The 25,528-nt window shown below is 39.2% G+C and overlaps 1 protein-coding gene across 1 annotated transcript; it reads left to right on the top strand.

Moving 5' to 3' along the window:
* GPX7 (glutathione peroxidase 7) lies at window positions 1–11,157 on the top strand. The gene is made up of 3 exons (XM_057413548.1): window positions 1–412; window positions 8,653–8,914; window positions 10,393–11,157. Exons 1-3 carry the CDS (start codon window positions 206–208, stop codon window positions 10,554–10,556), a joined length of 633 nt encoding a protein of 210 aa, XP_057269531.1. The 5' UTR covers window positions 1–205; the 3' UTR covers window positions 10,557–11,157.
* Window positions 11,158–25,528: the final 14,371 nt, after the last annotated feature.

Genomic DNA, 25,528 nt, shown 5'->3' with positions numbered 1-25,528 from the left:
TACCCATTACTTCACACACCACCACCACCATGAAATACTCCATTTTAGAGCATTCGAATTCCCATGAATACATCCTCCGAGCTCTGGACACAGCTCCCAAACCTCTGCAGAAGCCAGACTGTTGCAAAAGCTCCGTTTGCAGCAGTCCTTTCTTTGCGGCAGCGCTTTCCTACCGTGGCAAGTGCCTGCAGCACGGCCGTGCAGCATGCTAGATCCTGAGGGCAGTGTGGAGCACAAGCCTTCCTCTTCCTTCCCCAAAGTTCTCCTCATCCCTGTAGCCATGCTCCTTGCAATTGCAGCGCTGCTGCTCTTAGCCTTTTCCGCTACGCAGCAGAAGGAGCCTGATTTTTACACTTTCAAAGTCGTAAACATAAGGGGCAAACTAGTCTCTCTGGAGAAATACAGGGGCTCGGTAAGTCCGCACGGGGATGGGCGCCTCTCGCCCGGACTCACTTAACAGCCAGTCCTTGCATGTCTGCAGCAGCCAAATGGGGGTGGAGAGGTTGTACATTAACTTGGTGCACACATGCGGGGAGATTGGCGTTCACGGCGCCTCTGTAACCGGTCTGGAGCGTTGCCTGCATGCTGCTTGTCATACAGCTCCACTGCGCTCTTTAAATAAAACGTTTGCGGTCCTAACCTCTGTGTGTGTGTCTCCGCGTCTTCTGCCGGTGCGGGCTGCAGCCTGTAGACGTGGCAGGCAAGGGAATGCCTGCCTGACTTCCCTGCCTTCCATCCAGCAGGATGAATTGCACTGCCTTGTGGCTATTATATTTGCACTTCAGGAAGTTTGTACCAGTGTATAACTCACTTTTGGAGCTTATTTGAAGGTTGGACTTGATCTTAAAGGGCTTTTCCAACCTTGTTGATTCTATGATTCTCTTTCTGCCTTTTAACTGCATGACTTTTAGGAAATTATTTTTACCTGAATCACAGTTCTTTGTATTATTCTAAATGAAAAAAAAAAAAATAAAAAGGGGATTTAATCAGTGGTTAATGGAGTTAACAGATTCACCACAGTAAAAAATTGGAGACATTATAATTATTTTCAGTATATAGTGAAATTGTAGCAACACAATACTATTCCCATTGTCACTTTTTAGCGTGCTAGAGCAATATGGGGAAGGGCATGTAGATACTTACATACTTCTATGATGTCTTTTAGATTTTATTTACATATTACATTAAGTATTTCTAAGCAGAGCTTTCCTTCCCATTTTAAGAACAGTTTCCTTGAATGTAGCCTGATGTGATTTTTCATTTCTAGTGGTATGACCAGTACCTATGGAAAAGTGAAAAGGGAACTTAGCATGTGGGGGATGTAATACTATAAGCTCTTAGAGCCACATTTACAAATTACAGAAACTAAAATCAACATAAAGCCCACAGCTGCCATCCTCAGTGCTCAAGTGACACATCTTCAGTGATGCAGCCAGGCAGTCCAACAGCTTGGCTGCTACTCAAAAGAGCAGGCAGCATTGCTCATGCTCACTCTGATTCTCCAGCTTGGTGTTTCCACTTTCCTTTTCCCCCATTGTCAGGGACTTCACTGAGGTGTTTGAGCTCACTAATCCACAGCAGTAGGTCACTAAAACATTGGCAGGAAGACAGAGAAGGTATATGGGAGGAGATGGGACACTTTCCTGAGCTCAGTATAAAGGGATACTGGTGAATTTGGACCAAATGAGAGGTCTGAATCTTACCTGGTTGAAGCCGTCCTTCCCCTTTAGGTATTCCTTCCTCCTTCGTAATTCAGAGCAGAATTGGTCCCATGCCCATTCAAATACCTATATTGAAAAAAAAACGTGGAAGCTATTTAAGCAATATTTGCTTTTTGGTTTTTTTTGAGTACTTTCCAAAGGCTCTGTCAATAAATCCTGTTACTGGGGCATATTTTGTCTGCAGGTCATCTGCAGATATGCCTGAATAAGCAAATACCACCTGTAGCTTCTTTACATCAGGGCCAGAATCCACATGGAAAGAAGTAAAGGGGGAATTCAGCTGATCTGGAATCTCATGGACACACCAGGTTAGGGGAGGATACCTATATCTCCAGTGGTGCTATGGTACCAAACCATCCTCAAGGTATGACTGGCTTCAAAAGGGAGAGCACTAGAGCCATACCTTGACAAAGGTAACACCATCAGTACATGGTACTCTGATCTCTGCTAGGCCATATGGAATAGTTTATTCCAGCTAAAAAACTGATGACCGGCTTCTGTTTGGAACAAAAAATTTGAATTCAGAGAGGTTACTAATATTGAGGCTAGATGTTGTTTGATAGCACGTGCACTATTTTAAGGAATATTTTAGCAATAAAACACATCTCTTTCTGTTATTATGTTGTCAGAAGTCAGTATTGAGGTAGAAAGAGGTTAATAAAAGCTCCCAGTTATTTCTTAAAATGAACCTGCTTAAATATGCAGTAAGTAATGTTTAGATGTAACTTTATCGTAATATTTTAAAGCTATTTAAAGAAAGCAGGTAGTATGTGCTACGTGTGCTGCTGGTGTTACAAAGAAAGTGAGTCACTAGTTAGCCCCTGGAACAATAGTCTGCTAATTGCTAAAACAGCTTTTAACATTCTTAAGCTTTGCGGCAGATGTAGAGAAGACATTCGATTCAATTCAACTCATTTGATTCACTCAACTGATTTAGTTAAATAATTACTTCATTGGTAGTCAAGAAACTAACTGGGCATTGAAAAAATACAGAGTATTAAAGAAAACAATAAAGTCTGCTAATTCTAGAGCTGTGCTAAGTCTAAACAACCAGTGCAATTCATGACTTGCAGAATCTTTCTTCAATACCTCAATATAAATTATTGTGCATTTCGATAATTGAAACCATTTTTCTTAGTAAGAAAAAAATAAGGCTGGTTGATATTGATTCAATTTCTATTCAAGCACATCTTGATACAAAGCACAAGTACCCTCTGTTATAGAATAAATAAGAAATGTACTAACAGTTCTGAAATAACAAAATGAAAAAAAGAAGGGAACAGAGTAATTTTCTTCCCTGAAAGAAATGTGTGCAGACATAACCTATCCTCCAATTTAATGAAAATACCAAAAATATGATAGGGAGTACCCCTTTTTATGGGTGCATAAGAAATTATATAGCCAGAATGCTAAAAAATTTGGCATACGTGCTACAAAATCAGGTATCGTATGGCCTGAAAGCAAAGAAAGGGAAGACTATTACAACTGGAAAAAAGCATACCACAAGCAAAATAGATCAAAAAGCTGTGTGTTTTACTCTGTTGTGCATAAAGGTCATCCTTCAATGATTATTCCAGGCTACCAGACTGATGTTGACCCATCTACATTAAAAATGAAGGGCAGTGATGCATTGTTGGAAGAAAATTATCAGGATCCAAATAAAATCAGTTTTCTCTCCTAAGGCTGAAAGAGCTGGGTTTGTTCAGCCTGGAGAAGAGAAGGCTCCGGGGAGACCTTAGAGCAGCTTCCAGTGCCTGAAGGGGCTGATAAGAAAGCTGGAGAGGGAACATTTTACAAGGGCCTGTGGTGACAGGACAAGGGGGAATGGCTTTAACCTGACAGAGGGGAGACTGAGATTAGATATTAGGCAGAAGTTCTTCCCTGTGAGGGTGCTGAGGCACTGGCACAGGGTGCCCAGAGAAGCTGTGGCTGCCCCATCCCCGGCAGTGCTCAAGGCTAGTTTGGATGGGGCTTGGAGCAAGCTGCTCTAGTGGAAGGTGTCCCTGCCTGTGGCAGGAGGTTGGAACTGGATGAGCTTTAAGGTCCCTTCCAACACAAACCATTATCTGATTCTGTGATTTCATGATTCTGTCTGATCTATCCACCCATATAATTCAAGAAAGCTTCTATTATATTTTATGATTTTCATGAGATACACAGTAAGAGGCAGTATTCTTCTCAAAAATAGTATCTGTTTGAGAGTCAGAACTCCCAAGCATCAACTATTCCTGCTATGCTTATACCTATCTAGATACAATAGTGCCTACTGCCTGCCTGCGTATCTACACACCACACAGCAAAGTACAGCATGCTGAGGTGTAATTAAGCAGTGTTAGTGCAGTGCTTTGGAAATGTTGAACTAAAGGTAGTATAATAATGTAAAAGCATTAGGCACTTCAACAATGTAAAGTATTATTTTACTGTTGATAGTAATGCTAGGCAGTTTGTATCACAGCTGTCTGCAATCTGAGAATGTAGTATTACTGAATGTGTATAAACACAGAGTATAGCTACTTCATTACTTGACAAAGTATTGCTGTTTCTTTCCATGAGGATAACAACTCCAAGCTGGGCTAATTTGACACTTGTGACTGGTTCTTCTATCAGTCAGATGAAGCCAGTTAAGAATCTCAAGGTCTAAACCCCATAGTATCTGCTGTCTGCTACAAGATCCACAAAGGGTTACTTGAAACTACAGCAGATTGACAAATCTGTCCAGGGATCTTTTCCTGAAGGAGGTACGCTGGTGTAAGCATTAAGTAAATCAAGAACTATATTTGCAGTGTTAAAAAATGAGTTCCAGAATGCATGGGTTTTCTAAGCAAAGGGAAGGAAAGGATAGTATGAGGAAGTCAGACAACAGCTAATACAGCATTCAGCTTTAACGAAATGATTTTGGTAAGGTCCAGGCTGAATTGTTTGCACTGCACACTAGGTGGTGTGCTTGACTTGCACTCTCAAAGCCTAAAGTCAGGCAAGAGGCACAGGGAACTTAAATCATTAATAGTTGTAGGAAGTCAAAGTACAGCCTCTGGAAGAGAACATAAAGAGTATTTGTTAAGAATACAGAAAAAAAAGGATATCACTGCATTGAATCATTGTATGAAGAGGCTGAAAAAGTTGGGGCTGTTCAGCCTGGAGAAGGCTGCGTGGAGACCTCAGAGCAGCCTTCCAGTATCTGAAGGGGGGCTATAGGGATGCTGGGGAGGGACTCTTCATTAGGGACTGTAGTAGTAGGACAAGGGGTAACGGGTTAAAACTTAAATAGGGGAAGTTTAGATTGGATGTAAGGAAGAATTTCTTTACTGTGAGGGTGGTGAGGCACTGGAATGGGTTGCCCAGGGAGGTTGTGAATGCTCCATCCCTGGTGGTGTTCAAGGCCAGGTTGGACAGAGCCTTGAGTGACATGGTTTAGTGTGAGGTGTCCCTGCCCATGGCAGGGGGGTTGGAACTGGATGATCTTAAGGTCCTTTCCAACCCTAACTATTCTATGATTCGATTTCTGGTGCCAGACACTTGAAAGATAACTTGGTAAGGATTTTTAAACAACCATTTTGAACATTCCTTATGAAATGCTAATAAATTCAGACAGTTTCGCATTATATTTGTTAGTTATACTCTTAGGAGGGTTGCAGCATTGAATTACAGAGTTCAGTAACAGAATGCATTTTTCTAAGGAAAAAAAAAAAAAGGAAGCACAATGTGCCTGCCATTCTAGGAAATGCTGCGTATAATTTCCTCCTATTTTGTGGGAGAACATTTGGAAGTTTGCACCATTGGCAGTGTGATCCTCTCATGCCTTTCACCACCATGCCAAGTAACCACTGGTTTTAAACAGCTGGAAATTAAAATTGTTTCTTTTTGAGTGAATTCTTTCAACCCTCCTAACTTCAAAATCATGTAAAGTTACAAAAGCTTAGTTATTTTCATTGGCAAGTCACCCTTCCTGTCTGTTATAAAATGAACATAATACCTACACAACCTTGTTTCCCCCAAACCTCCCATGATAAATTCTTGCATTGCCATTGTATTTGGGATGGAGTACCAAGAAATGTGAATACAGCAAAGTATCCAAATAATTCTGCATCATGAGAATGCTGAGTCTTAAACTGTACTTTAAAAAGCCTCTAGAAGTTCATCTGAAAGAACTACATGTGGCTTCAAGTCAGCGGTACAACCTATTTTTACTTCAATCACACTAAACTACAGTTACCACTATGCGGATTATTTGACATGAACAGAACTGCCAACAGTTATTTTTTATGTCCAATATCTATTTGAAATGATGACAGCCTGCATCATAAAATTGTTACTTCTCTGAAAATGAAATATCTAATTATATGCCTGTCTTTGGATGTTTTAGGAGATTGAATTTACAAGTTCAGGTAGAGCTTATAAATGTTGTCTGAAGGAATGTGATGCTTTGGTAGTTAGCTAGATGGCTCCAGATCATATTTCATGTGTAAGTGTACAGGGACTGCTTAGATTGTATGCTGCTGACCACAAGGAAGATTACATAATCTTGTACTTTATAAGATTACCTGTCTTTCAGGGAAAACAGTGCCACTCTGAAACCACTTTAAATATACCAACATATCTACACAAGGTACAAAATACAAAGTAAGTGCTAATGTTTAATGTAAGAAATGCTAAACACCAACGTCTCCTTAGCTTTTTCTTTACTTCTACTGCTTCAAGGGATTTCATTTTATGATCTCCTACCTTATCCACATTATGGAATGTTATATGCTAGTTTGTTTTCTGGCCTTAAAAACAAAATAGACTTGGAAACCTCATAGCGGCCTTCCAGTATCTGAAGGGGGGGGCTATAGGGATGCTGGGGAGGGACTCTTCATTAGGGACTGTAGTAGTAGGACAAGGGGTAACGGGTTAAAACTTAAATAGGGGAAGTTTAGATTGGATGTAAGGAAGAAGTTCTTTACTGTGAGGGTGGTGAGGCACTGGAATGGGTTGCCCGGGGAGGTTGTGAATGCTCCATCCCTGGTGGTATTCAAGGCCAGGTTGGACAAAGCCCTGGGTGGCATCTTTTAGTGGAAGGTGTCCCTGCCCATGGCAGGGGGATTGGAACTAGATGATCTTAAGGTCCTTTCCAACCCTAACTGTTCTATGATTCTATGTAGTAGCTTATTTTTCATACAATTTATTTGAATCACTCTATTCTTATTCCCTATATACTTCTATATTTTGCATGAAAACTTACAGACAGGAATATGGAGCAATAGTAACATAAGAATCCAAAGCTTAAATTGAGCAAAGGCTGTGGTCACAGACACAAGAGTCTGTGATTTGGAGTCAGGATTTTTTACTTCCTTTTCTTGCCCTGCACTTACTTGCTGTCTAATTTGCCTGCAGTTACTTGCTCTGCAGTTTGATAAGGTCAATTAATGTGTCCAAGCTTCAGGCTTTCCTCTTGCAGCACTGGGCCCTTCAACACTGCTGTCTCACACTGACAATAATAAAGAGAACATGCCAGCTTCTATGAGACATCCAAAGTCTCATAGAAAGATCCAATGCAAATGGCCACCATTGTTCTGCTGGTACTGGGGAATGTGTTGGTTACTTTGATTGAATTTAAACTTTTTTTTGCAGTTTGAGAATGAAGAACTAGCTGCTGGGCTGATGTATAATCTGTAGAAACCCAGCAGATTTAGCGTAAGCCAGGTAGAATTTTGGTTCCCAAATCACAATGCTTTTTTTCTGCACTATGCCCAATATTAATGTAGGTGAGTAGAAACATTTTTAGCATTATAATATTTATATTGCCTTATGAGTCTTGCATATTGGTCTGAAAAAAGGAATAGAATGTAAAAGAAATTACTATAAAGTGCATAATGCTATTTTTATTCATAAAATCATCCTGTATCTAAAATATCTGTGGCACACACAAGAAAACATTAGAATGGACTCAATTCATGTATAATGAGTGGCAAGTCACACTTATAAAATTGGTAGGAATAATAAAACCCCTAAGTCTAAAAGTAGTTTCTAGGAGTTATTTAAGGAGAAAATACCTCAAAAACCAATGGAAAGCTCTTCAAGGCCTTGAGAAACTGTGAATATGTGTCAACTCAGGGTTAGGTTACTTCATTTCCCTAACAAATTCTTGTTGGAATCTGTTCCAGTCTGTATTCTCCTTACATACACCTCTGTTTTCACGTAGTGCTCTCCTGTGTTTGGTACCTTCCTCTCTGCTGGATGTGCACAGGCAGATACATGCCTGGTGGTAATGTCTGAATGACACAATGTGGATGTCAAAGATGATCAGCTACAGGAATGACTTTAAAGGGTAGTGGGCACAGTCTTCACTTCTTGGAGTCTCTAATGGAGGCAGTAAACCTTTATGCAAAAGGTTGTCATTTTATCACAACTGAGTAGGTTTACTCTAGAAATGGTGGGAAATTTCACAACCCATACTGCACAGACCAACCCAAAATCCTGTAATTGCTTCTGTTAACTTCCAGGCCAAGGCATCTACACCAGCAATGATGGATCAGCCAATTCTTCATGAATACTAAATTCTGTGCAAGGACGGATCTTGCAGAACAGATGCTTCATGAAAGATAAACAAACTACCCAAAATACATTCATTGGCAAGTTTCATTCAACTTGGTATATCTTAGCTGAATAGTAATTCCTTGAATGTGATTGGAAACCATGCAAAAGGCAGAATGGAGAAACATAGCTTCTCTGTAAACTCATAATTAAGATTACTTAGCAGTTTATTCATTAACTCCATGGTAGCCAAATGGGAATACATAAAAGAAAGATTGAATCTTCCTGTTGTGAACAGAACTCTGTGTAGTTTCAAACACAGGTGTTTGGTCACAGTTCTCTAGATGTTCTCATTTCAAGCCTTCCTGTTGGAAAACTGACATGTGCAGCACATCTTTTCATCTCTCTTGTTCTTCAGGTGTCACTAGTTGTCAATGTTGCAAGCGAGTGTGGGTACACAGATAGCCACTACAAGGCCTTACAACAGCTACAGAGGGACCTCGGCCCGTATCATTTCAATGTCCTGGCATTCCCGTGCAATCAGTTTGGGCAGCAAGAACCAGACACCAACAAAGAAATTGAGAGTTTTGCACGAAAGACTTACAGTGCCTCCTTCCCTATGTTCAGCAAAACTACAGTCAGCGGAGCTGGTGCGATTCCTGCCTTCAAGTACTTAATTGGTGAGTAATCTAGATCTCCAAGGATGGACAGTATGATAACAGATGCCCTGTAAAAGCTAGTATAATAAACCTCTACATGGAATACAGGTCTTGAAGTACTCTCCTGTATGCATACAACACCTGATCTTCCTTTTTCCACTTTGGAGTCTCGTAAGTGCTTCTCCTGTGACACAGATGCTGCAGGTTGGATTTATAAAGTTCATCTCAAGAGCTGTAGAATAAGTGGAAGCAAAGCACCTACATAATTTACTTCAACAATTACAAAGTGAAACCAGGCAGTAAGAGATGTCCTTGAATACTCCCTTCCTTGCCAAGCATCAGAACAGCCATACTGTAGGGTCCCTCCAGTTCTATTCTGCATTACAGCTGGCACTGAGACCTGAAGAGGTTTTGCTGGTTCTTAGCAGACAGCTGACAAACTACACTGTAAAGCAGAATATTCTCTATCAGAGCACTACTTTTCTTGTGTGGGTGAATGCTCTAAATACCATTTAAATGCCAAACAAAAATGTCAGTCTTTATCCAGGGTGAAGGAAATGTCTTCATTGTCAAATGCCTGAAGCAATGATATTTAATAAAGCCCAATATGATACGGTATCACCTGAGCTGCATTCTGCAGGGACCATATCGCTGCTGCTTCTCTCCAGAACCAGTGTTCTCCCACATACCACCGACTTTAAAGGAGTATTGGTAGTATTTTTGACTACCTCAAGCCCACCTCCTTCCAGGTGTCTGTAATGGATTTTTCTGCCAGCCAGACTTCCTGTTAATCCCCTTCACATTCTTCTATTTCTTTTTGCCAAGCAGGGTTATTTATTGTGTACATGTCACATGAAACTTGCAAACCTTCTGTTTCTTTGTTGGTCCACACACTTGTGCTATTACTGCAATGAGGCTCCTGGTCTGATTGAAAATCCTGAGCATTCTATTAGTCATGTAGCAGAATAGTAAAGAATAAGAATGCGACTCATGTAAAATGACTATGTGGTCATGGAGGGAAAAACTCATAGATAAGGATTAACAGGAAATCTCCTGCAACAGTTTACTGTGTTATTTCTTCATGTAGCATTTCTTGAAACGTTCTTCTGAAGCACATGCTACTGGAAAAAATCTGGATAAGCAAATACTCCTAATACAGCTATATTGTTATGCCCAATTCCATTTTCCTATCAGTGTTCAACTGTTTTGGATTTGTCTATATAGCACAGACACACACATGTGTAAGCACACACTTTTAAGACTGATTATAGTGCTTTCTCCTGCCTGTCTCAAGCTCGGCTGTTTCCATTAGTCTCCAGGGCGCTACTATCTGTCAGAAAATGAATCTCATTACTCATTCTCAACTCCCCCTTAATTTTATGTTCCTTCTTCCTCTGAGAGGGTCATCATCAAATTGACATGAACAAATGTCAGGAATTGGCCAGCCTGGTTTGCTTTTCTAAGTTCCCACTTTTTTTTATTTCCCCACACCCTTATAGATTCTACAGGAGAAGAACCAACCTGGAACTTCTGGAAATACCTGGTGGACCCCAATGGGAAAGTAGTAAAGGCCTGGGACTCTACAGTCACTGTTGAAGAAATAAGACCTTATGTTACAGAACTTGTAAGGAAAATCATCCTGAAGAAGAAAGATGAATTATGACTTTTGAAAATCCCAGCATGCCACTTACAGCCTTATTGAGAACTGGGACTGGACTTTGTCTTCTCACATTCCAAAAGAGAGTATATGAGGAAAGGAAATTATGACCAGTAGAATCTACATTCACCATCCTAAGAATGTAGAAACCAGCAATTTAGCGTGGTCAAAGTAATGTAAATTTTGTCTCCAACTGAATTCAGTTTGACCGTTCTGGGAAAGAATAAACTGATCGGCAGCTGTTTCTTTCCCAGTTCAAATAATTAATTATTGGTAATCCTCTATGAAGTTACTTCATGTACCTGTAGGAAGAAGGCTCAGAATAAGGAGAACTTCCCGACTGGGATCTTATTGTTATCTACAATTCTGTTGTCATATTTTGCTTGTGGACTGAATGAGAAAATAAAGAACATGTGAAAACAAAGTGCATGATTGACTTGAGGCATGTGCTAGAAAGAGGGCCAGAACAGATACCTTCAAACCAGGCAGACTTACATATAGGTATATGTCCTTCTAGTTACCAAGGCCAAACATACCTCATTTCATCTGTTAAGAAAGTCAGTTAATAAGGGCATGGGGAAAATACATCTATAAAACTTAAATGAAAGAAATATTGTCGTGGTTTAAACCCAGTCAGGTAACTCGTTCACTCACTCCCCCCCTTCTTTCCCTCCCCCTACTCCCAGAGGGACGGAGAGGAGAATCGAAAAGAATGCAACTCCCATGGGCTGAGATAAAAACAGTTTAGTAACTAAGGTATAACAGAGATCACTACTGCTACCACCAATAATAACAATGATAAAGGAAATAACAAGGGAAGAGAATACATCACCTCACCACCAGCCAACCGATAACTCGCCCCCCCAGCCCGACCAAGCACCGACCGATACCTCCTCCAACCCCTTCCGGCTAACTCCCAGTTACATCCTGGGCATGACGTGCTGTGGTATGGAATACCTCTTTGGTCAGTTTGGGTCAGGTGTCCTGTGTCTGCTTCCTCACAGCTTCCCCTCCTCCTTGGCAGAGCATGAGGCTCACAAAGTCCTTGGCCAAACCAAAACATCATTGTTATCAGCTCTGTTCGGGAGCTGAAAGTCAAAACACTGCACTGCACCAGCTACCAAGAAGGACAAAAATGACTGCTACTGCTGAACCCAGGACAAATACAAAGACATAGTCTCTTGTAAAAGTTATCCAAAAGCTGTGAGAAGAATTTCTACATTTTTTTCACCCAGTAAAGATTGTGAGATGATTTTTAAATAGCCATTTGGACATCTCTAGGAGCAGAGCTTACATAAAATAGCTGTTTCTCTCTTCTATTAGCATTTCGGTTTAGAATTATTCTCGCTTCATACAACTGATGTTAAATTTGTCAATTCATAACACCATCCAGTTTTTCTTCATGTACAGGCAAACATTGGAGAATCATCATTTTTCCATGGAAATAATTTTTCAGATATTTAATTGTTGCATAATGTTACATTGTTTAATATCACATTGATGTCACAAATGTTTAATGGCACCTTTTCCAAATGTAGCACTCAGACATCTGCTTGGACTGCAGAACTTCTTAGCTTGTACTACAATAATAGCATTAAAAATTACAGCCTCATTGTTTCCTGACAGAAACCCTTTGAAACTCTTGTCAGCAAGAACTCTTTTTATCTCAAAACCTCCACAATGTACAGGTCCCTGCTCTTAACGCTGGGATGCTTTAAGAATCTTGTCCAAATGCAGTATTATTGACAAGTGAAAGCTTTTTTCATGCTTTGTAACACTTTTTAAAGTAGCACAAACAATATTTGTCCATCCAGTTGTCAGGTCCCAAGTGTACAAATAAGCCTTAATTGACCAGACCATGATAAAGACTTTTTCTAACTCACCACAACCATTATAGCTCTTCAGTATCCAGACAGGCTCTACTTGAAATCAAAGGCAAATATTATAGCATGCACTGGCTTGCAGAACTAGAGGGGAAGGAAGAGTACTGATGAACTATTGCAAATAAAAGGGTTGATCTTAGAGTACATTATAGTTCCCATGCTTGAACAGCTGCTGTCTCCTGAGGTCTTCAACTCATTCTGTGGAGTGGACTAAGGAAGTAAAAGTTGGAGGTACTTTAGTGTGTGCAGGAAGAATCTGAAGGGCAGAGACTATAAGGCACAAACTCAATTTGCCTGAAAGAAGCCAAGAGCAGGAGTTTTTAGGTTTTAGTGGTAAAAAAAAAAAGGGGGGGGACACACAACACGACACACAATAAAGGAAGAGGTAACGTAAGTACAAAGAGAGATCAAGTAAGAAGGGAGGAATGAGAAGGAAATTAAAAGAACATTTGCAGCCAAAGAACTTTGGGACAAAATGGGCATGGAAATGTTCAGGTCCTGTTGATACTAATGAGTATGTAGCAAGCTACATCAGCTACTTCTCACTTGGAGTGTAACTTAAGAGTGCAGGAAATGGGTGCTTGTGGCAGTGAACATGTCTACATTTTCCTCCTCTGATGGTGAGAAAAGTGAACCCTACCATCCATGCAGTCATTTAGTCTATTCTTGTATGAATCACTCCAAGACAATGGTTGCTAAGGATATAACAAAGAAAGGAAAATCAGGCCCAGCTAATACTGTGCTGAGACAGAAAATCCAACCACTAGAAAACGAGGCCTTGTATTACTCTGTAGACTGTGTCTCTGTTGATACTAATGCAGTGCCCCAGCATGCTCTTAGCAAGTGCTGCAGGGCTTCACATTTTCTCCTTATAAAGTGTGTTTTTAAAGCTGAAGCCACATGAGCCCAGACCATAGTCTGAAAGATATTTTAAGCCCTCTATTTCGATTTTGGGTGTCCAACTTCAAACAGAACTCTGGATTTACATAGCTGGGATCTTGCATTCTCTATGAGACAAATTCTAGAAGTCTAAAGAGATACAATGGCAATGATCAGTTTGGAAAAGGTTCATACTCTATGGACAAATATTGTTTGTGCTGCTTTTAAAGGCATTACAAGGAACAAAAGAGTTTAACTTGTCAATAATACTGCAATTGGACAAGAATAGATTCTTCTTAAAGCATCCCAGGGTTAAGAGCAGGGACCTGTACATTGTGGTCTTATTGAGATAAAAAGAGTTCTTGCTGACAAGATTTTCAAAGGGTTTCTGTCACAGAACAATGAGGCCATAATTGTTGGTATTATTATTGTAGTACAAGCTAAGTTCTGGAGGCTGAAGTCTGAGCAGACGCCTGAGTGCTATGAATAACTTAATCCTGAAGACAGTTAAGAGCTGTTGTTCTTTTTTGGTGATTTAAAGATAACTAAAGTATTACATATGCAAGCTTTGAAGAACAACAAATTTGAGCAGGCATATGTTTTTAAGCACCTAACTACTTTCTCTGACATGAACAGAAACATTTTTGTGATGTGGCATATATTGCATCCTTTGTTGCAGTGGAATCAGTTTGATTAAAAGACCAAAATGTTTGTTTTACAAAGTTACAGAATAAAAGTAAATATTCTTGGTTGCAGATGAATTCATATATAGTTATGCTATAAGTACTTCATGACTTCCTGCTCAGAAAAATGGCAAAGCAAATTGCCTGGGTTGAATTTTTCTGTTGAGACTATATAGAGGGCATGCAGAGATCAGAAATGGCTTTTTTTGGCTCATGAGTTCCATCACTGTTTTAATCTGACAGAGAGCTTCTCTACAGCAAGTCCTCAAAGCTGTAAACCAGCTCTGAATATGTAGCATGAGGTTAGTTTCTTTGCTGCTTGTCTACTTTGCAGAAAAAATGGTAGTGCACATTAAGAAAGGAGAACATTTATGCATGGAAGGTGATTAATTTGATCATCTAAGACTTGCTAACTTACAGTTGCAACTTCGAATGTGTAAAGGCTTTTCGTGTTGGTTTAAATGCTAAACTAAGTACCTAGACACAATTGTATAGTCATGTGCCCCCTGTGGCAAGCCAGAGGGGAAAGAAATAATTTTAAAGCCTACTTCTAAATACAAAAAGGGTACTTTGAATCCTTCAAGATTTTGTCTCATAAAGTCTGTAAAATCAGACCTCTATATATGCAAAGCTTTGTTTTGAAATGGAATATGCTACACTGAAATAGAGCATTGAATAGAGCAATAGAGAGGGGTTTATCTCCCTTTTTTGGTATTGTAAGGAGAACAAACCCAAATACCCTGGTTATCCTTACAGCCACATCTGCTAATTTAGTTACACGCCAGGGACACTTCACTACAGTTTCTATTGTGATTCCTGTTGGAAACCTCAGTAGCAATCCAGACACAATTTCTCTCTACCGGATGGTTCTCAGTTTATTGTTTCAAACAGGTCAGCATCTGTTTCAATAAAGAGCTAACTGACTAAATGGTCAGTACTCTCAGAAGACTGGACATCCCTTTGATTAAGTAAAACAAATCTTATGCTGCCTTCAGTTATTGGATCAGCCAAGTACATTCTATATACACATAAATTTATACTGCAGCTACTCCTAGAGCCAAATGGAATTTAACAAGCTTAACCTCTGACTCACTCACAGGAAGAGGCTAGTAAGCAGAGAAGTCAGGTATTTTCTGTGACGTGATTAACAGATCCCAGAATAGAAACATCACTGACAAAACACAAAGGAGTTTTCAAACCCTTTGATGGATGCGATACTGAAAGCACCAAGAGAATGAGAATCTGAACCATATTAAAGCACAATAGCAGAGCCATATGCAGAGAAGAAGAAAGTTACTCAGCTGTACCTGAACATCACCACAGAGGTGACTGATTGAATGCTACACAGCTAACTCATCTACCTACCCAGCTCACACACAGTGATGCCCACAATATAGGATAAAAAACAACAAAATTCAGCTACATCTTTATGCCAACTCTGCAGCATCTTGGCACAGGCAACAGTGGGGGCTTGTCTAGTGATAATGGTTGACCTTTTCCAGACGGCTCTACACAGGAGCTGAAGTCAGCCCTGAGTAACTTTCCATTCTTAGCCTAGAAAACCTGATCCAAGCTGTCAATCTAGAGGCCTACTAGATCAGACATGCTGTTTTATCTCAAAGCATTACAAGATATCTCCTGAACAAGACCTATACTAATTCCAGAAAATGAGGACAGTTGAAGTGTCATTGCATTTTAAGTAAGCCTAAAGACTTGTATTTGGAAGGTGAGCTGATGTAGATTCTTTTCCCCCACTCGAGGAATAACAGCATCTGCAGAGTCAGGCACTGGTTCTTTCCTAATTACTAATTGATGGAACAATGACAATAGAAGGAGATAACAGTATTCTAGAACAACAGAAAAGACTGAAGTATGATTTCTTGAAGAGCGAACTTCTGTAACACCTGATCTGTAAATACAGTTCTGTGTAATGCTTCACCATCAAACAAATCACAGAAATCCTACCTTCAGGGAGCTGTAGTTTTAGTTTCCCTAAGTGGAAGATGCAGCCAAAAAGCTATTATTGTATTATATAAAATAGTCCTCTGTCTTTTTTGTCCCTCTTTCCCTAAAAGCGTTGCTGTTTCATCATGAGTAGTGCTTTCATCTGAATGATATGATAAACCATTATATTTTTATTTAGCAAACAAGTAAATCTGACAATGATAAACAAAGACCAGATGCTGAGGAAAATGCCCATCACCCACAGATTGTTCACCCATCCTTTATAAAAGGGCACAATCATGAAACTGTGCTTGTAATCAAAGAGCTTGCTGAATTCCCAGTTTAAATTATACATCAGCTTCTCTAACCCTCAGAATGACACCACTCATTCTGATCTGTCATTACTTCTATATTCAAAATACTAGTTATTTTATTACTGGTACTTTACTGTCTTCTGGAGAGACCACTGGAGAGATGAGGGGAAATGTTTTCCTGTCATACAAGCATTTTATATTGGAAGTCTATCCAAATCCATACAGAGTATGAATATGTTAGGTTTTCACACAAAAGTAATCCCCAAACAGGCAGTTTGGTTAAGCTGAAGCATTTTGTTTGGATACAATCAATGGGAAATGTTTCAAAATCGCTATTCATATTTTCAAGCTTAAAAAATATAAATAAAATATTTAAAGTGCAAATAATTTCAAACCAAGAAATTTAATCTAAATGACAATATAGACAATTTGATGATTTTCAAACTTAAAAATTGATAGTGTGAGTTTTGTGAAAACATGTTTTTCTGCAAGTTTCAGCTTAGGGAACAATTTGGTTAAAACCATTGACAATTCCCAATAACAAAACATTCTTCTGAAGAAGCCTTCAGAGGCTGCCAGTCTATTCTGCCTATAGCTATACCGAAGTCAAGAGGAATAGATCATTGAGAAAAACTGCAAGATCAAGTCTCTGAATTATATGAATCATTTAGTCTTATTGAATACCAGCAACAGCAGGACACCATTTCTACTTGTCAACTACATGCATGGTTTGTCAAGCCCAAGACTAATTTTATGACAGTATCAATAGACAGAAATGACCCAAGTTTACTGTGCATCCCAATCTTACAGCGAATCATAGAATGGTTTGGGTTGGAAAGGACTTTAAGATCACCCAGTTCCAACCCCCTGCCACAGGCAAGGACACCTTGCACTAGACTGCATCACCCAAGGCTGTGTCCAGCCTGGCCTTGAACACTGCCAGGGATGGAGCATTTATAGTTTATCTTATATCTTTAAAACATCATTTCTAAGCACTTTAATATTTATTGAAAATCCCCCTGAAGAATCCTTGTTTAAAATAATATCTGCTAGTTTGAAATGCACTCGATCCTTCCAAATAAGCTATGTTCTGGATGCCTTGTTGAAGACTCAGTGCTTTGTCAAAAAAGGGATTTTCTTCTTCCTGCACTAAAGCACTGCATGTGAAAAAACTGCTGCAGGTTTCTGCATCCTGTGATGTCCAGACCAGTTACTATCAGTGCTGGACTTTGCTTCTTGCATTGTGTCTCCTTTCTGATACTAAGCATGTGAATTAATCACCCTATAATCTCATTTTCCTCTCATTTAATAGAGATAATACTATGCAGAATACCTGAAGGGAGCCAACAAGAAAACTGGAGAGGGACTTTTTAGAAGGGCATGTAGTGACAGGACGAAGGGGAATGGCTTTAACCTGGCAGAGGGGAGATTGAGATTAGATATCAGGAAAAAATTCTTCCCTGTGGGGGTGCTGAGGCGCTGGCACAGAGTGCCCAGAGAAGCTGTGGCTGCCCCATCCCTGGCAGTGTTCAAGGCCAGGTTGGATGGGGCTTGGAGCAACCTGGTCTAGTGGAAGGTGTCACTGCCCATGGCAGGGGGTTGAAACTGGATGATCTCAAAGTCCTTTCCAACCCAAACCATTCTGTGATTCTATGAATTTTAGTGAGCTAATTAATGAGTGCATGAAATAACAACCAACATGGAGGCTGGTGCTCAAAGAATACAATATGATATGAACAGAAGTCATAAACCAAAAAACAAAGAAAGCTGTATCCTAGGAATAGCTACATAGATATGATGGAAGATCTGAGTGTCCAGCATCTATAAAGATATGGCCTTTTTTGTATATTGCATCACTAACAGCCAGATATAAATTCACTTTCTTGCAGATCTCTATCAGCTCAAATGGCAGAAATGCATTTAATGAGCTCTTCTCAGGAACCAAAATCATCTTGAGCCACAGCACAGGGGAATAATGAAGTGAAATCATTTGAAAAAACCAGATGTGCTTCCAGCCCCTCACTATCAATATAGTTTGGTTAGCAGTCTTGGGTTTTGCTTTCAAAATGCTAAAAAACCTCAATACATACCCAAACTCTTAGAATTAGTATCACACTTACTGGTTCCCTTTCCTATTTGCATTAATTACCTGTTGTGAGTAGTAGGATGTCTCTGGGACTGGATGGTGACTCATTAAAAGTGACTTCATGGTGGCAGACTGTCTTTGTTACCACTATTCCAAATCAATTTCGGCCCTTGATTTGTGAGCTGAATTGTTTGCTTTCTAAAGGGAACAGACTGGCATCAGTAAAACGTCTATTATTTCCAGAAGTGTAATGAATGCTCAGCACTCTTCTCTCAGGCCAGGTTTACTTGCGGCATAGGCTTGCAGCAGTGAACCAGTTATTTTTCATTTATCTTCCTTTTACACTCTCATGTGGAAGATAACTACTTTTAAAGTTATGATAATAACTGGTACAAGACTTAAATACAAGCAATCAGACAACACTGCATTATTCCGAAAGGAGTCCCACAAAGTTCTTTAACACTTCAAGGCATATATTTCCATACTGCTGATGTGATCTCATTCCCATTCTGCTCCAAAAGCTGGAGAATTTCCACAGATAAGGCCTACTTTTGTAGTATAGTTAGGCTTTCAAAAGATCTGCCCCCAAGAGATAATGTGGAAAGCGTTAAAGGTTAGGAGATTACCATTTATGTTTGGCCTTATATAGGACTCTGGCTTTAATTTATACAACCACAATTATTGTATATCTGGTTTTGGGGGTTTATTTTTTAAAGCAAGATCTCAGACCTGAGAACAAATTGCACTAATATAAAAGCATTACAGATTTCCTATAGGCATTATTCTGAAGCAGAAAAGAGATTAGAATAGAGAGTGGGAGCTTCTGATGTAAAAATGTCTAGTGTGATAAGAGGTCTGAATTTTAGACCTATAATGAGATAAAAATGCAAACTTCCTTTGGAGTAGGCAGATCAGTGCTTGTGTCTCAGTCCGAACATTTTGGATGTGACATTTAAAACAATCCCATTGCAAAATAGCAAACAGTGAGGCAAATAAAAGAAAACTGAAAATCCACCCTCTTATTTTTGTCCTTCTTTACCTTGGTATGAATGCTGATTTAAAGTCATTAGGAAAAAGAAGCATGCAGAATCACTTAAACTGCATGATTCCACCATGTTTGCATAGGTGCACTCACAGCTAACAGTTACGGCAGTGGCTCTAATGCAAAGAGGCTCTGTGTCATATATATATTTACAAAGCTGTATATGTGCAAGATGGAAGCTTTCCCTAATAACTAAAGCAGCTGATTTGGAAAAACATCTGTGTGCTGCATTAGAAAACTTGCTAAAGTGAATCAACATGCCTGCCAGCAAAGATCTATGATAAACAGTGATATGGTGACAGCCTTTTCGTAGCCTTTTTCCACTGACAGTATAACTTAATCAGCTATACATAATTCTGTTCATAGGATCTAGCTTTTATGAAAGGAGGTCCTATAGTAATCATAAGGAACAGTAAAGTGGAAGATTCTTACTTAAGGATGGTAATGACTGTATTCTGTTACTGAGACTCGTAGAAACCTCACAGCATCATGAAAAAGGGCTTGATATTGATCTTATAGATGAAGCAACTAAGCATGTGGGTGACACCATTTTCTCAATAGCAGGTAACAAGTGAATAAAAGCAAAGAACAGAAAGAACTTAATATTCTGCTTCTGAGTTTGTACAGATGTATCTATCACCTTTAGTTAATCCAACAAGAGAAAGCAAGTTATGTCACGTAAAAGCCGATTGATTTGCCAGTAGTTAATGTGACAAATTGACAGCAACAGACAAATTAAGTAATTACATTCCCTTCCAGAAGATAAACAGCAATATTACTGTAAATTAAGATAATTTAGCTTCATTCTGCTTTGACTACTTCTGCTGAGATGTTCATTGTGTCTGTGACAGTGAGCTGTACTTACACATTCTGCTTCAGTAGCAATATAGAAACAATTCCTATCAAAATCCCTGGTGCAGATTCAAGGTATGGAAGAATGATGAATGTCATAGGCTTCATTAAAGATGTATTGGCTTAGACTTGGCTGGAAGAAAAACTACATCTACTAGCATATTAGTGAACACACTAAAACATATCTTACTCCTTACTCATGGGTAATAAGTTTTCTGCTATGACTATCTCCAGTGAAAGAGTTTTGAAGATATGCCTGACACTCCCTTTCAGGCCTTGGACCTTTCAGTATGGCACCTCCCCAGCCTGTTCACCTTCTCACTTCCTGTCAAACAGAAGTGTTTAAATGTCTTTTTTCCTCAAGTCAAAAAAACACCTATTGTGAAAATACTGGTGGTGTGTATCGCTAAATGTTTTTAATTCCAGGAAAGCAGAAAAGACCTTATGTGGAAGATCCCTGTCCTTTTGATATCTTAGGCTGGCCAGGAAAAAACATGAACAACTAAAGGCAGAGAATAGTGGAATTTGGCACTTGCTCATCAACTTCTTCCAAACACTGACCAAAATGGATGCCAAACAGGTGATAAAATTCAATTAGGAACTGTGCTGTTGAAAAGCCAATTCTTGTCTCTTCTTGAGCCACACATCTGCTATAGTTGAGATAAATGAAGTAAGCAATTAGGAATTAGCACAAGATACAAAATAAAAGGACTGAGTGAAGGAAGACATTGGAGATCTTGTTTCTTCACAAGAAGTGGAGAAAAGTACTGAAAAGTACTCCACAAATGAAGTACTTTACTCAGGAGCAAATGGAGAAATTCTCCCCCAGGTTTCAGACGGGTTCCCTGTCAAACCTTTCCTTCTTAGACTGAGAGGAGGTCACTTTGATCAGTGCTGGAGAAAAGTTGATAAATGGGATTGATACCAGCCTGTATGTTTTTGCCCACACTCTGTGTGGCCACACTAGACTTACTGAGGGCAAAAAGATTATCTTTCAACCCTAAAGGCAGGACACAGAACTCAAAAGCAAAACACTGAAGAAAAGAAAATGCCAAAACAAAACCACAAGTAAGACTGAGGGTCAGAGGTTCAAAGCAAGGACACCACTTAAAGATGACACACAGAGGACACCAGACAGACGAAGATTCCAGGGAGCCCCTAGATTCCCAGAGGAGCTCTGCAAGGTGTGCAAGACAGAAAGTAGGGCTGGTTTCTCATGCACATGATGCTTCCGAATAAGTGGTGTGATCTGAACTGTGAATGCTCATTTTAATCAGTGCCTTGAAAAATCTGAAAACCTAAAAGCCTTGGAAACTGAAGTTTGATGTATCCTCAGAGCAAGATAGGATGAAGAGTTCCTTCCTATCATCCTACCGACAGACCTCAGCCAAGACTTGGAGAAAATGAACTAAATTGAGTTTTAAGCTTTTGGCACATGACATTTTGATCTCTTTATATGAACACTCCCAAGAGAACCAAAATGGGAAGTAATTTCGAGACAACTAGTGGGAGACTAAAACCAATTCTGAATACATGGCCTGTGAAGCTCTAAGGTTTCTTTATTTCTCATTCTGTGTCAGCAGTTCTTTTCTGTAGCGATTTAGTGTGGTCAGGCAGCAAATATGATTTAAACTGGAGCAGCTTAAGACGTCATTGCAGCTTATTTTTCTTCCTGAGATAAAAGAATTCTTTATGAAGGCGTGTAAGCATGCCTCAAACAAACCAACACAAAGCCACCTGACATTTCAAAAAGCCGCCTTTAGCTACTTGAATTAAGAGGGCAAGTTGTGTACTGAGGCAGTGCTGAAGCATGCTCAGGCTGTTTTGTCAACTGTTTCAAGTAGTATCTAGAAGATGGTTAGGAGGAACAGATGTAATAGATCTTATTGCTTCATCCAGTTCTAAGAGAACATCTGACTACTGACTAACACAGATAAAATGAATCATTCACCTGAGATGTAGCTGGTGACCATTTCATTAAACCAGGACTGACGAGGTGAAGACCTGACCCAGCTTCAAATGAGAGTAATTCCACCCATTCTGGACTGTGTGGCAACCCGGTGTTCTGATAATGAGGGCACACAAGATTAACAGATTAGGATCACATGCCTCGGTTGCCTTTTAATAGCTATTGTGCAAACATAATTGAGTTGAAACACCTCTAGTGTCTCAAAGACATACAAAACCATTTAAGCCCCAGTTATTATTAGTAGCCTATAGTTGTTTAATGTTATGAAATATGTTATCAAACCATAGGCTATGTTAGGTGTTCATAATAAGAATATACCTTTTATCTTTCCTTTCAATTATCGGCATATGTTGGACAACTGCTTCCTGTCTCCACTGCGGAAGTGAAAAGGGATTTCAAACAGAATAAGGCTTTAGAGCTTCAGCCAAAGGTAGAAGGGCTATGGAAACGAATTCTCTTTACAGCATCTCAAATCAAGTAGTGTTCCAAAAGTGGAAAACAAACTCAACTCCAGCACCAGAAAAGAGGAATAAAAATGAGCTTTTGTAGGTAGAAAATAAAAATGAAGCTCTGTCAAGAAAGCAACTATTAAGAAAGGCACATCATTGCTTGTGACTAACACATCAGTATCAGGAGTGAAAAGGACAAATTCCCGTCTTTCGTAACTCCATGTAATACATGAATCAAGAAGGAATGCATTATGTGACTTCTTTGCCATGAAAATTAGAGCACTGCCATCAGTAATGAGGTTGAACTGACATTTCTGTTATGATTCTGATTGCTTATGGAATTTTTCAGTATCTTGACTTCTATGTTTTTAACTGAGAACACCTTTAAAGTGCATTTTTAAATGCAGAGGAAAAATGCATTCTAGCTGTCAGCCAAGTGACAGACAGAAAAGTCTCCTTTCCAGGATTAGTAATAATGGTTTTGCATGTTAATAAAATGTTGTTCTAGTCATTAGAAGCAATACTTTGAAGTCTTCTATAATTTTCTGCTCAAGGTTGTCATGCATTTTACAGATATTAAGTATGTCTCAGCTTTCCTATAACAAGAAAAACTATTGGCCCTGCAATAGACATCTGGGCCTCTGGAGCCAGGTGTGAGAGACAGGTATGTAAAAAATTATTATATCTGAAAAACAGATATATATCCCATCTTGTCATCACACAGGGCACTGGAAAAATGAATTAATATCTGTGAAGCAGTCATAAGTGTTAAAAAAAAGCAAACCCAAGGCTGAAATAATTCTGCATTCACAGTAGGTATGTTAATGTGCAGTACATAAACATTTGACCATGCATTAGAAAAGAGTAAGAAGATAAAACCCTTAAAAACTCCATTGCCAAAGGAAATGGAATCTCTTCAAAAGCAGTGCGTGATCATATTATTAGCTGTAAGTCTGGCATTTCTAAATTCTGAGCAACCTAGTGTTCTTTGAATGTAATTTGTACATGTAATTTCTTGTGTTTGAAAACAAATAGAGAAAACGAGCAGAATTTCATCTTGGCAACCCCACAGGTAGTCTGAAATATTTCAAACTATCATACAGAACTTTGCCACATGGATTAATGAAATAAATAACAGTCATTGTATGTGTGAAAGAGAACTAAATGGATCTAAACTTATTTGCTGACAAAGGAAGGGGGCCAAACCTTGGTTCCAAGCTGAACAGGTAAATGACCTCTAGTGAGCACAGGCTTTTTTCCTGTTACTCCAAAGCCTGGTCCTCTTTGCCTTGTCCCTTCAGTTTGCCTCTGGTCACTTTTTCCTACTCCCACCTCTTCATCCTAGCCCTGTTCTATTTAACCACCAGATCCCAGCCCCTGATCCTTATGTTTCTAATGCCAGTTCCAGTTTCCTACCCCAGCTGGGTCAGAGCCCAAACCTTTGGCCTTAACATCTTCTTTCACTCCATTCCTGTCTTATCGGTTGTGCTGTTGCTTCTCCATTTCAGCTTCAGACCTCCCTTCCATTTTTTTGTTTTCAGCTCCCTTTCATCTGTCCTCCCACTGGTGGCCCTATTGGTCTTTTTGGACTTCTCATTCAGTCTCAGTCTCTCTTTCATGACTTCTACCCTCACAACACACTCCTGAATTAAACTAAGAAAACCCACAGTTAGCTGGAGACAGAAAACACAGGAGAGAAGACTTCAGTACAAAACTGCTATAAATCTAGAATTTTCCATTCTGTGTATTAATGTAGAATCAGTGCTGAAAAGATGAAGCAACTTACATAGAATCACAGAATCATAAAATAATTAGGGCTGGAAAGGACCTTAAGACCATCTAGTTCCAACCCCCTGCCATGAGCAGGGACACCTCACACTAAACCGTGTCACCCAAGTATGTTTTACAAGGGCTCTCTCCAATGGATATCTTGCTTAAATGGTCTGAAATAACAGGCACATCATTTCTAATTTCCTTGCAATTGAGTAACTCAGTTTCAGAATTATCCCCATAATCATCCCTTATATGCAGAAACTACATACTTACTAGAATCCTTTAAAATTTGTATCCTCCTACTCAGGTAGAAATTGTATTACAACATAGAACTGTATTTCTAAAATTACAAAGAAGTCTATTTTACAAGCAGAGTAAATAAAAGCAAAGTTAAACGATTGAGGCAGCGTCCCTTTGTGAAAGTTTTGGTAAGGTGCATGTAAATTCTGTGCTAAAGCTCAGCTCAGTAAAAAGAATTTTCCCCTCTGAAAAAGAAATGAAAACTCCATGAAGACAAATTGCAGTCAACACTTTTTGTCTAGGTTCATTATTGGAAACTATATTATCCTGTATCATTCTATTTCTAGACAAATGAGTAAGTGCAAAAGGGTAAGATTTGCTTAAGGGAGCCATTATTTTGAAATATTTACCAATAACAGAACATAAAATATCATAGATACTGTGGCCATTACACATACAAACACAAACTATTTATCAGAACTCCATCCTCACCTCAAAATTACCAGTGTCAACACTGAAAATAGATTTTGCTCCTTCACTCTGTTTCACTGGTTCACCCTCTTCCTTTAAATTTTGACTGAAACCTCTTTTTAGTTCCTGATACTCCAAATTACTTTCTCCCTCCTCATTATTTAGCTCTGTAAAGTAGAGACAGTATAAAGACAAAATCTATACTATACATTGAGTGGGGGAATCAATTAAAGAATAATGTGTATAAAAGACAGTTAAAATTACTAGAAAAATTAGTAGGCTCTAGAGTGACATGAAAAAATCATAACGATGCTTTCTACATGTGTTCACTTTCACAGAGAAGACCTCAAAACACCAACTTTTTAGCAAACAAGTGTCAGACAGCTCCACCAT

The sequence above is a fragment of the Pezoporus wallicus genome, unplaced genomic scaffold (assembly GCF_028554395.1).
Source record: "Pezoporus wallicus isolate ANWC-B61680 ecotype Strahan unplaced genomic scaffold, APGP_CSIRO_Pwel_v1 contig_13740, whole genome shotgun sequence".
NCBI classification, from domain to species: domain Eukaryota; kingdom Metazoa; phylum Chordata; class Aves; order Psittaciformes; family Psittacidae; genus Pezoporus; species Pezoporus wallicus.
The sequence above is the reverse complement of the archived record's forward strand: the minus strand, read 5'-3'. Positions and strand labels throughout refer to the sequence as shown.

Coding starts and splice junctions, on each gene's coding strand:
- GPX7 (XM_057413548.1), top strand. CDS start 206: ATGCTAGATCCTGAGGGCAGTGTGGAGCACAAGCCTTCCTCTTCCTTC. Junction 413..8,652: donor TGGAGAAATACAGGGGCTCG/GTAAGTCCGCAC, acceptor CTTGTTCTTCAG/GTGTCACTAGTTGTCAATGT. Junction 8,915..10,392: donor TGCCTTCAAGTACTTAATTG/GTGAGTAATCTA, acceptor ACACCCTTATAG/ATTCTACAGGAGAAGAACCA.